Source organism: Lissotriton helveticus, chromosome 7, assembly GCF_964261635.1.
Source record: "Lissotriton helveticus chromosome 7, aLisHel1.1, whole genome shotgun sequence".
Classification (NCBI taxonomy): Eukaryota; Metazoa; Chordata; class Amphibia; order Caudata; family Salamandridae; genus Lissotriton; species Lissotriton helveticus.
In genome coordinates, this window is record NC_136068.1 from 1,003,191,430 (window position 1) to 1,003,204,980 (window position 13,551).

The 13,551-nt window shown below is 44.2% G+C and overlaps 1 protein-coding gene across 4 annotated transcripts in view; it reads left to right on the forward strand.

Moving 5' to 3' along the window:
- GRIA1 (glutamate ionotropic receptor AMPA type subunit 1) overlaps positions 1–13,551 on the forward strand; it is a 559,324-nt gene that overhangs the window by 514,650 nt on the left and 31,123 nt on the right. For all 4 annotated transcript variants that reach the window (XM_078653641.1, XM_078653640.1, XM_078653642.1 and 1 more), the window contains exon 13: positions 2,196–2,443. In XM_078653641.1, coding sequence (XP_078509767.1) covers positions 2,196–2,443 — 248 coding nt within the window. The remainder of the gene's footprint in view (positions 1–2,195; positions 2,444–13,551) is intronic.

The following is a 13,551-nucleotide window of genomic DNA, read 5'->3' on the forward strand; positions in this document are numbered from 1 at the left end:
TTCTCAGCCAGGCCGTGAAGGCCTTTATAACATCACAACAACAGTGGGAAACCAGTTTTGTTATCAACTGTTGCTGTGTGATACCAGTAGGTTATGACATTCTGTAACTGAAATAAGCAATAGAGGCTCTGTGTGAGAGCCATACGTAACAATATAATCACTCCCCTGAAATCATGATCCGCCTTCACATCATTTCTGGTTTCTTTAATGCGTGTTCTGGGTTAACTTTGAGCATTCGCCAATGAGACTTACTCCTTATTTCTTAATCGAACCTACGCATTACATTCATGGCAGTCAGCTGACTTCTACTAATCATGCCCTCTTTTGACAAATGTCACAAATTGATTATCAGGCATTGGCAAACACTGCTGGTGTTATAACTGTAATGGTAGCAAGACTATAAATATTTGGTTCAAACAATACATTTTGTAGATAACCATTATGACAATAATAAGAAGATGAGAAACAATTATGATTAATTCCCAATATTTCGCAACATTTTAGCATTTAAAATGAAATCCCATTCTAAGAAGATGTAGTGTCGACGGATGGTGTGTCTGCACCAGTTTCACTTTCAAGATGTAGGCGGTCACTGCAACCTAATGTGAGAGTAGGCAGTTTGTCAACATAGAGGGGAGCAGTTCATTGTGAGTCCTTTTTCTATTTCTACACGCAAAAAGTAGAGAAGGGGTCTACCAAGATATAGCCAGGGCCACTGGAATTAAGCGATTGTGCAGCAGCTGCGGTTTTCTCATAGTTATAGAATTGCCACATAATCCTTCATCTTGTGCATAATCTATAGATTTAAATCCAAAAATGTGTTTCTAGCTCAAACGGTTCAAAAGTTACTAAAAACACAGTGACGTGATGCAGTGCAGTGGAAGGGCCTTTGCAAAAGTTGTCTTTTCAACTTTCTGTAGCTTATGGGAGAGGTGTGGCTCACTGGTTACAGGCGGCAGACCTGTAAGCAGAGAACGGCCCGGGACCAGAGTTCAATTCCCGACGCGGCAGGATCTTGGACCAGGGTCAACGGACTCGATAATTCTCGCCTCAGTGCCTACTCTAACCAGGGAACACACTCGGTAACTCTGGGCATTAAGCTTGCCTCATCTCTACAACGGCCCCCCACAGACGCCGGGGATGCCTGGTTTCACCCTGGAGATACCCAGTAAGGGACCATCTCACAGGGAAAACCAGGACGGGTTCCCCAGCGGTCTACAGCGCCAGGACACTCGGGTAGAGTAACAGTGCGCTTTACAAGTATCTTTTTTTTTTTTTTTATCGCTATATTCAGGTGTTAACCCAGTACTAATGAGGTGCAACTAATGCCCAGACAGTGTTAACAAGTTTAAACATGACAAAATAATGAAGTAATACTATCACAAAAGGTGTTGCTTAATGCCACATAATTTGCCTTACCTTGCTGCATACTTTACTCAACCTTGCTGCATAATTTGGCCCTCTCCTGCCGCATAATTCCAGTGGACCTGGATATAAAACAGGAGAAAAATGACTTAACTCTGGTGGCTATGGAGCAGCATAAAACGCATGCCTATCCGCTTCTTTTTATATTATTTACACCCCAGACCGCCTTCAATTTCCAGTTTTACTTTTGCTTTTTCACTTCTTTTTCTCCCCTTAGACTGCCCGAGGACTTTTTGTAAATTATTTATCCATGGTGCTTCTATGGCTTCTCCCTTGTGTCAGTTCGTTGCATTCAGAGTACTTTCATCATAATATATTTCCTATTGTTATTCCATCCACCCACCAACAAAATACCGCTTATATTGTTGCCTCTAAATTTAAAATACATCTTCTTATTAGCACTGTGCACATTACATACAAACAATCCAATACCTAGCCCATCTGAGGTCACAAACAAGAATTAAACAGAAAGATCTGCCAATTAACTCTTGTAGCGCCTGCTTAGGGCCTTAATTTATTTTCTAAATGTTGTGACACGTTCTGTTACATTTTCTACTCATAAGGGGTGACTTCCATAGAAGTGTTTCAAGTCAACGTATTGAGCCCAAGACTCCTGCAGGTCAATATTTCATAGTCCATTAACTTTTCTGTGGCTTAAAGCATCTGCCTTAACTGCGCAGCTGGAGTTCCACTGAGTTCTTACTCTAAACTCTCTTCATCCTTACACATTTCTGCCATCTTCACACTGTTTTCTTATTTGTTTCTTGCAGAGATCAAAAATTGCAGTGTTTGAGAAGATGTGGACATACATGAGGTCTGCTGAGCCCTCGGTCTTTGTGAAGACCACCGAAGAGGGGATGAACCGGGTGAGGAAGTCCAAGGGCAAGTATGCCTACTTGCTCGAGTCGACCATGAACGAGTACATCGAGCAAAGGAAACCCTGCGATACTATGAAGGTGGGAGGTAACTTGGATTCCAAGGGCTACGGCATTGCAACCCCAAAGGGTTCACCTCTAAGGTAGGTATTCTGAAATCAGAACCTAGAGCTCCTGGCTATGTGCGTTTCCATCTGCAGTCCTCAACAAAAAAATTCTGCTTCCAGATCTTCCCTTTCCATCTCAAAGAAGACCCTGTTCCCAACCTCCAGGAGGGAGAGATTGCAATCTACAGTTCCACTTGAACTTGGTACATTCCGTAAAGCAGCCGTGCACTTCAGTGAAATGTAGTGGGTTAGAAGTATTTGAAAACTCATCAAATCATCACTCATCACAAACTTCGCTAAAAAGTCAAGTATTTCAACTGCAATGAAGGAGCTGCCAATATAGGGCAGCACCTTCGCCCAGGTGTCCTCTGAATCTGTTCGGCTTGTCGGATCCTATTTTTGATCAGCTGCGCATTCTTGAACACCTTTGTATTGATTTTTAAAGAATAGAATATCACATGAAAAGAGCTCTTCTTTAAATAGAAAAGGAGCATTTTGTTTTGCAGTTTTATTGACCCAAATGTACTGGAGCTCTTTACCTGAGCTCCAGTTACATTACACAAGGTTACATTCTTTATTTGGGCAGAGAGAGATTAACTGATTTGCCCAGAATCACAGGATGTTGAGCCAACGCCAAGACTCGGACTTGGTTCACCAGCTCCAAACTCAGCAGCTCTGTCCGTTACACCACGTCGCTCTAGGGCTGTGCGATAGGTGCCACCGCACGGCCGCTGACTTGAGGGGGTGTTGTGTATCAAATACATTGTGGATTTAAAGCACCTGCTGCAGCGTTCCTTTCCTCAAGCAGTTTTCAGTCAACCAGAAAAATGTCTAGATAACTATGCTGATTAATGGACCTGCTGGAGTCAGATCGAGTTTTGTCTAGTGGAAGATTTGACTCATCATAAATTAGGCAGAGGACTAATACGCCCTCTGCCTACTTTAGGCCATTCACAGAGGTGCGCATGTTATAAAATAGTTCAGCGGTTAACTGCTTTTGTGGGAGAGATCCTTTTTTTACTTCCAATTTATAAACTAAATCCTAATATAGAACAGTGAGATATTACCTGTCATCAAAGAGCTGCAAAGGTATAGGTTAGAGGTTATGATTTTTTCCCCAGTCTTTCATTAACCTAATGTTGAAAAAGGGTTTATTTCATATTAGTAAAGACAGCCCCCAACCATGCTGCTATGTCTTAAATTCTGAGTTTGTGCTTCTCCAGATCTACCTGTATGGATGACATGTGAGTCCTATACCTTGTCGTCCTCTTTCTGATGTAACATTTCCTATACACTGATTTACACACGTGTGATTTATTGTCTCTGTTTAACTTGTGTGTGATGTAAAGTGCCCTGACACCGTAGATTGGTATGAGCAGTGCACTAAAATAGAGAAAAGCTTGTGAGAAAGTGGGTATGGAGACTTGAGGGTCACTGATAAAGGGTGGTAGTGAGGGAATTCATGGAGAAGAAGGTCATGGGGTGCCAAGAAACATGGTCGCATTGGGCGCCACCAGCGCCAAAGCCAACCTTGCCACATTGTCCTTTGGAGCTTTAAATATGGGTGCTATGTTTACTTGTTTACACTGTAGCAGACCCTGATAGCTTTTCCTAAAACAGCTGGTGTGCCTCAGGTAAATGAGCTCAGAGACTCAATCTCACAATAATACAACCAGGGGTGCTGTCAGGCTTCGACATTCCTGGTACCTGGGGGATCAAGTGAGCTACATAGCAAGTGGCACGGAACAGAGACTACTGACAACTTCATGCTAGAATCTCTCTAATTAAAGGAAAACAGTTGAATGGACTAAATGACCATTTTAAGCTGTCTCCAGAGTGAGGCCTCTTTTAATGAAAACACAGCTTCTCTGTTTTCCAGATCGCTCCCTTTCTAATTTTGACGTGCAAATTAGAATAGATATTTTCTTATTTCTCTAAACAGAGCAGTTTGTACAATGACTCTAGTTTGCCCTAAAATGGAGTAGTCAATGCTGCTAAGTCCCTTGGGTCTGAGGAAGTCTGGTTGGGGAAAAACCCTTTCTAGGGACCTCATTTACAAGAAACAGACACATCGATGATCCAGTTTCTTTGCCCCTGCACCAAATGTCTTTTGTGACACCATAGATGCGCTGTATTTACAATACAGGGCTCCACGGCACAGGATTTAACAGATGCATTAGAAATTCTGACGTATATGTTGGCATAAAAGTGACACATTGCTGGAGTTGGATGTAAAAATGACACAATTCCAGCAATGCGTCAGAACACATAGGTGAGTATCATGTAAAAAGCCCTGCATCAATCCTTACACCTGGTCTGAGCAGGTGTAGAGATGTTGACACAGTCAAGTCATAGAGTGACGTACTGAAAAGTTGTAAATTTCACTGCGCCACTTCTACGTAGCTTTTTTTCTTGGGAACGTCTATCCTGCGTACATTATACTCGCCGCAAGTACAATTTACGCAGGGCTCTACAAACTGATGCATTGAAACCAATGTATCAATTTGTAGATATGGAGCAGAGTGGCGCACTGATTGCGCTGCTGCTGCGTAAAAAAATAAATAACATAGCGGCAGCGCAAGGGGCTTGTAAATAAGCCCCTACATCTAGACCTTCAGCAGATTTCTCTTGCAAACTTGAAGTGGGGGTTCTGTTGAACTTTTGGCTTTGCCGGTGTTCCTTTGACCATGCACTGGCTGTATGAATATTATACAATGACTGATAAGGTGTTTGGGCTTCAAATATCATCACCAACCCAACCCAACTGCAAGCATATTCATATGAGCTGCACGGCTGCTTTACAAGGGCTCAGACTCACAATTCCTAGTCACCTCCAAAAAAGTGTCACTGTCTCCAGAATATAACGAGAGACTTCGTGTTGCTGCATTTTAGGTGGGGGTATTTCGTCCAGACCTGGTGTCTACTTTGCTTTCCTGTAGTATTTCTTTTTCATTATGAAGCCAGAACTAAAATGATCAGACTGCAAAAAAAACATACGACTGAACAACATGAGATAACTCTACATCTCTTGACTGATTCGCTCCTGGCTCCTGGTGGGCGACTCACACTACCTGTGACAATATGAGGACCCTGGTAGAGATACACTACTCACCGCTATCATGAGAAACATGAAGTCTTTGAGAGGCAGGAACCTCTCGCACCTGGCAAAGGACATCTTCAGATGCCTGAACTGACCCCTGAACAACTACTCACACCTGACAGGACATTGTGAGGTTTCCGAGTGAGCTACTCACACTGGTCATAGGGACACTTGAGATGCCTGAGTGAGCAATATGCTTGCCACTGATACAGGACATCTTGAGATGTCTGCACTGCATGATCTGCACACATTTTTCACCAGATAACACATACACGCGATATTACCCCACTTTTTAAATATTCTGCAGTAGCACTGAGTGAAATGTCCCTCTGCCCAAGACGTATTGAACGAAGATGCCTCCGACCCGAATGTCTGCTGCACAGGTATCCATTTTATAACTGCCCAACTTTTTGAGGATTGGACAGCCACTTGTCTCTGTGGTGCAAGCTGAAATGGAGTGCAGGAGGACTTTCACACCTGTAGGATTGTACATTAGTACAATAGAAACTTCTATTTTCATCTGGTACCCTGCTGTCCAACAGTTTCACACTGTGACTTGTAGATCGAATTGTATTACAGTAAAAAAATGACACCTTGTCCTCATTCCCATTCTAAAGTGAAGGGTCCACACACATCCACACAGGAATTGTGGTTTTGGCCAGTCTGGAATCCATTCACTCGGGCTCCAGATCCCCACTCTAGATGAAGCTTCAAGAAGTGAAACCAGTGATCATATGAGGACTCCAGAACGGGACATGTACTTGTAATAATGAGTCCAGAAAAGGACACAGTACAGTAGATGCACCCCAACCACCCGACTCACAGGACTGGACCCAATACGTTAGTCTTTCCTGCAGAGCATGAAACAATTTACAAGACAAGGCCTCCAGAACTGATAGCAATAGTCTAGATAAGGCCTCTGGCTTTTAAGCCTGGACCCTAAAGTCCTCATGAAGATTCGTAAACTTAACAGTTTACTCCAGATGGGGCAGCTGGAACTGGATGGATTACAGAAGATAAGACCCCAGAACTGAACACAGTACTCTGGATGAAGCCTTCATTAATTGGGAACACTTTGTAGATTAATCATTTAGAACCGGGTTCAGTAACCCTGCTGATTTCTCCAAAAGCAGCTCCAATGTTCCAGATGAGGCCTCCGCAGCTGGGCTCAGTACCCTAAAGGTAGACTGTAGAACTAGACACCGTTTTCCTTGTGAAACTTTCAGAACTGGACATAGTATTCCAGGTGTGACCTTCAAAATTGGAGGGAATTTTCCAGGCGAGGGGTCACTAGTGGGATGCACAATAGCGTCAAACTCTCCTTCAATCAGTGGGTTATACCTCTACCTGTGCACCTCAAATAATATCTTGCTTCTTGATTATATTGTTAGTCTATTTCCCAACTTAATAATCCAAAATTCAATCTGGTGTGTTTAAGACCTCTCCTGCAAACCTACACTATTCGCAAGGTTTCATCCTGACTGTACTCTACTCCTTGCTCATACAACCCTTGCCACTCCTCCACCACTTTAAAGAATTGTTTCACTGGTCGAGCTCTAATGGCCAAGTACTGACTGGAATACAAATCCGCCTGGCACCTTTGTAGGACTTCCCAGCCTCAAAGGAGTAGTGGGCTGATGCAATATGTACTCTGATACCCCTGGGTCAAGCTGGTGCTATATAGAACCTCTAAAATAAAATGAAATAAATACTGTAATCCCCAAACTCTTTACAGTGCATGAAGCAACTGTCTGTGTGTCTTCTTTATCCCATTCAGTCATACTCTGAAAGATTGCCCACTTTCACTGCAGAAGAACATGATTTTAAAAGAGTACTTCTGAGTGAGTGAATCCCGCCTTTTCTGTTCAAATGCCAGGTTTGGATTCAGAACATCCAAATCTCACACACATATCGGGCCCAGGGCGCTGTGATGAAGCCGCTATGTGTGTAAGTCAGTGAGCAATACCTCCAGAAAGGAGAGCTCCACACATTGATCTGACATTAAGGGTCTGAAGTGTGTATTAGGTATGAACGGTCTTTGTTAGATCCCAATCAGTGACCTATCCATAATTCACAAAGTTCCTTGCTTTCCTCTCTCTACACACTCATAGTTTTCCCTACAAACTGACCTCACCAGTGCTAATAGGCAATACAATCGTTGTGCAGTTTTCTTCTGAGTTAAATTTCAAACTGTTTTCCTCTCAACTTTGAATGTGAATGTAAGTTGGTCATCTTTTGCTTGTAAAAATATAAAAAGTGTCCATTTCACTATTTTGAAAAGAAAAACCCATATGTGGAGAACTGTGCGACCTACAGGTAGTAGGTGCAGAATTGACTGGCATTGCGAGAATTTCAGAAGACAAAAACTTTAGAGCTTTGCACACTTGCACACCCCTCTGGACTGACGAGCTCCTTGCCCCCTCCCACCCCTCACAATTATAAGACGGGGCTCTCATCCGTGGTCCCTTTCGACAGAAACTGGTGTCACAATTTATGCGACCAATGCTAGTGCGAGTCTCCCCTGATCCCACCGCCCCAACCCCTTACTCGAGCCTGGAATGTACCAACCTTTGAAAGTAGTGGACCTGTGAGATATCTGCAAGGTACAGTACCACTAAAAAGCATGATGGGAAATGTATGTGTGGGCTGGAGGTGGAGGAGCGGGGAATTCGAAGCAGGGTGTTTTGTGGCTAACGTTTCTGCGTGCCTTCTTCCTACAAGAAGCATAGACAGGCTTTAATGGAAAAAACAAATGAAATGGCAAATCACTATCAGCTTAGTAAAGGACGAATCCCCTCCTCTGTGAGGGAAGGAAGAACGTGGGAAGCTCTTAGGAAACAAAAGAGGAACATTTGGTGAAAGAGAAAGCAAAGGGGAGAGGGTGTAAGGAAGAAAGGAAGAAGCAGAGCTAGGAAGCAAGAGAAGGAGGAAGAAATATAAGAAAGAGGTGAAAAAAGAAATAGGCTAAAAGTGATGAGGCTAAGGAAATGAGGGAGTACTTTTTCCCTTACTTTAAGTACCCTCACCTTGGTGAAAACAAGAGAGAATTTCAAATGAGAAATACAATTATATTGTGATATTATTAATTATAATAAGGTCAATGTATAGGATAAGCACATCTATGTTTTTCAACGTAATATCAGGGGGAATGGCAGCTTTCACCTAGAAAAATACGTTTGACTCTCACATGCCATGATTTAATCTGCAGACTTTGAGAATTGAACACAAATTGTGGGGTTGAAGCCTTTGTGAAGGGCTCGTTCTCAGGGTTGGCTGCGCTGGAACCAACATCTATGGCCCACTTGTTCAGTGTGCAGTTGAGGCGTGAGGGGAAGAGACAGGAAATACACCAGGCTTCCCCAAACTTATTTTTTCCATTGAAGTGTTTATGTTTCTTCCTGGTAGGCGGCCTCTTCGTGTACAGCTGCTTCCTTGTGTCGCTGTCACGGACATGTCGATAAATGTGATCTCGTTGTACTCGGATGTCGTGCTCGTTGTGTTGACTGTACCTCATAGGTTGCCTGGGAGGAAGTGGCTGGCGCACCATAAGCTAGCTGGTTAGGAGCAGCACCCGTCCCATCCCCCCATCACATTGCTAAGGGACACAGTGCTGCATCTCAGCATCATCCGGGTGAAAATGTGCTGGGGGCTCGACCTCTGCCTGTGTGGCAGCTTCCTCACTGCTAAGGGAACGTGTCCTGAGGAAGTACCACTCGCTGGTAATTGACCGCTGCTCTTGTGATGAGTGCTGGAGGATACTGGTTGCCATGGTGAAGGAGCAAACTTAATGCCCCTCCTCCCCTCGCTCGCAGCTGACATTTGGAAGCATGTGAAGAAAGGCAGGAGGAAGATGAATAGGAGCTGAAGGAGGGGGTATCACAGAACAATGTTTCCCCATCTGACTCACCCACCGATAGCCTCCTCAATGGAGAGTAAATAACAGCTCACGAATAGAGAACAGAATCTGAAAGGATGCATCTCGAAGGGATTCCAGGTTATCATGTGCACAATCCCCCTCTCTAATCTATCCGGATGTGCATGAAGACTCGTGCATATATCAACTAGCCGTGAGCACAATGAGATCAATGAGAAGGTGAAATGCGGAGCTCTTTCTCCCCTTTAAGGCCATTTTTCACCATTTTAAATGCTCAGCCTACTCCCCACCGCAAAATGTGTTTCAATCATGTGTTTCCTAAATGTCTAATTTTCTAGTTCAGTTATCTAGCCATTGTATCTCATTTCTGCTGTTTATTTTTTTTATTTTTTTCTAATTTGGTTTTTGTAAAGCACTTCTAACCACCAACCGATGGCTTCAGAGCTCTTATTGGGTTGATTACATATGGAATTTAGTCAGATACATGATGGTGCTTGGCACTATCTGGTGATGGAGACCCATAGACCAGCCATTAAGGGTGCGCCATGGGGAGGATGTCAACCATCGAATATGTATGTCCACAAAGTGATAAAGACTTAGTGAACATATTCCTGAGAGCCAAGGCTAAATAAAGTATCTTAGGCATCTGGACAGCGAGACTGCTGGGACCAGAAGGAATGCCTTGAATAAAGATTGCATTATCCAAATGCCAGGGAGATTAGGTGGTCTTTAGAGATTTTCTGAACTTGAAAAAAATAACTTTTTGCTCTCAGATGCAGTGGTAGGAAATTACACAGATCAGCACTGAACATGAATAGTTTGCCCACCAAATACTTTCATTTGAGCCACACATTATTATGGCATTAGGATTTTTTTGGTTAAGATATTAAATGGAGCACATTAAAAACTATGATCTAAGGCTCCAGGTTATATTGAGAGGGTTCATTCTGAAATCCACAAAGCTGCTGCAGGTGTCTCATCATCAGTTTTAGATTTTAGTTGAACAATTAAACCACACAAAAGACTCACAACACTCTCTCAAACATTCACCCTCACAAATGAGAAATTCCCACTAAAAGAGATGTGCACACAATCACAAGCTCTCTCACACACATACACACATCTCTCGGGGTCTCGTTACAATAGTCCTGGATCAGGCACACAATCACAAGCTCTCTCACACCCATACACACATCTCTCGGGGTCTCGTTACAATAGTCCTGGATCAGGCACACAATCACAAGCTCTCTCACACACATACACACATCTCTCGGGGTCTCGTTATAATAGTCCTGATCAGGCACACAATCACAAGCTCTCTCACACACATACACACATTTCTCGGGTCTCGTTACAATAGTCCTGGATCAGGCACACAATCACAAGCTCTCTCACACACATACACACATTTCTCGGGGTCTCGTTACAATAGTCCTGGATCGGGCACACAAGCACAAGCTCTCTCACACACATACACACATTTCTCGGGGTCTCGTTATAGTAGTCCTGGATCAGGCACACAATCACAAGCTCTCTCACACACATACACACATTTCTCGGGGTCTCGTTATAATAGTCCTGGATCAGCACACAATCACAAGCTCTCTCACACACATACACAAATTTCTCGGGGTCTCGTTACAATAGTCCTGGATCAGGCACACAAGCAAAAGCTCTCTCACACACATACACACATTTCTCGGGGTCTCGTTCTAGTAGTCCTGGATCAGGCACACAATCACAAGCTCTCTCACACACATACACACATTTCTCGGGGTCTGGTTACAATAGTCCTGGATCAGCACACAATCACAAGCTCTCTCACACACGTACACACATTTCTCGGGGTCTCGTTACAATAGTCCTGGATCAGGCACACAATCACAAGCTCTCTCACACACATACACACATTTCTCGGGGTCTCGTTACAATAGTCCTGGATCAGGCACACAATCACAAGCTCTCTCACACACATACACAAATTTCTCGGGGTCTCGTTATAATAGTCCTGGATCAGGCACACAATCACAAGCTCTCTCACACACATACACACATTTCTCGGGGTCTCGTTACAATAGTCCTGGATCAGGCACACAATCACAAGCTCTCTCACACACATACACACATTTCTCGGGGTCTCGTTATAATAGTCCTGGATCAGCACACAATCACAAGCTCTCTCACACACATACACAAATTTCTCGGGGTCTCGTTATAATAGTCCTGGATCAGGCACACAATCACAAGCTCTCTCACACACATACACAAATTTCTCGGGGTCTCGTTACAATAGTCCTGGATCAGGCACACAATCACAAGCTCTCTCACACACATACACACATTTCTCGGGGTCTCGTTATAATAGTCCTGGATCAGCACACAATCACAAGCTCTCTCACACACATACACACATTTCTCGGGGTCTCGTTACAATAGTCCTGGATCAGGCACACAATCACAAGCTCTCTCACACACATACACACATTTCTCGGGGTCTCGTTATAATAGTCCTGGATCAGGCACACGATCACAAGCTCTCTCACACACATACACACATTTCTCGGGATCTCATTATAATAGTCCTGGATCAGGCACACAATCACACACACGTTGAAATTAATTAGGTGCTTGGGGCCTGCACTTACACCGCACGAGGTGAGTGGAAAACTCATAAAAAATGTATAAATGAAAAGTAATGCGAAAAGTCTATCAGTATGTAGCAAGCAGAGCGAGGTTTCTATCCAGGGGTTCCAATGTTAAAGCTCCCCCGGGATCTCATCAGCCGCAGCTCTATTGTTCACATCTCTCTGAAAATTTCAATCCTCCCTCTCAAAAGCATCCTTAGTCTTCTAAAATATAAAACTACATGGGAATGTTTACCTCCTCAGAATCATTGCTGGTGTGCCCACACCGCAGCAGAATAGCAGGTTCATGGCGTCCTCCAGGCGAGTCACTTTTCCATGCACACTGCAGAACAATCGCAGGCCCATGCCACACTGCAGGAGAATCATAGCTCCATGCCACACTGCAGGAGAATCATAGCTCCATGCCACACTGCAAGAGAATCTTAGGCCCATGCCACACTGCAAGAGAATCATAGCTCCATGCCACACTGCAAGAGAATCTTAGGCCCATGCCACACTGCAAGAGAATCATAGCTCCATGCCACACTGCAAGAGAATCTTAGGCCCATGCCACACTGCAAGAAAATCTTAGGCCCATGCCACACTGCAAGAGAATCATAGCTCCATGCCACACTGCAAGGGAATCTTAGCTCCATGCCACACTGCAGGAGAAGTACGGCTCCATGCACACTGCAGGAGAATCTTAGGCCCATGCCACACTGCAAGAGAATCTTAGGCCCATGCCACACTGCAAGAGAATCATAGCTCCATGCCACACTGCAAGGGAATCTTAGCTCCATGCCACACTGCAAGAGAATCATAGCTCCATGACACACTGCAAGAGAATCTTAGCTCCATGAAATGAAATGAAATTAAATTAAATGAATGAAATGAAAGAAATTTTTGTTAAGCGCGAACAGCTGCCCTGAGGCGTCCAGGCGCTAGGGAATAGTGCAGAATTTTTAATTCCGGCCCTATCGGAGTTCTGCGGGGGATTCCGAGAAGTGTACGGGCCGCAAGAGAATCATAGCTCCATGCCACACTGCAAGAGAATCTTAGGCCCATGCCACACTGCAGGAGAATCTTAGGCCCATGCCACACTGCAAGAGAATCTTAGGCCCATGCCACACTGCAAGAGAATCTTAGCTCCATGCCACACTGCAAGAGAATCATAGGCCTATGACACACTGCAAGAGAATCATAGCTCCATGCCACACTGCAAGAGAATCATAACTCCATGCCACACTGCAGGAGAATCTTAGGCCCATGCCACACTGCAAGAGAATCTTAGGCCCATGCCACACTGCAAGAGAATTATAGCTCCATGCCACACTACAAGAGAATGACAGCTCCATGCCACACTGCAAGTGAATCTCAGACCCATGCCTCACTGCAGGAGCATTATAAGCTCATGCCACACTGCGGAAGAGGGGAATCACAGGCCTCTTCCTCACATGCAGGAAAAGAGAATGGTAGGCCCATGCCACACTGCAGTAGACTTACAGCTCCACGCCTACAATGTGGGGATCAACGTGACATGTCAATG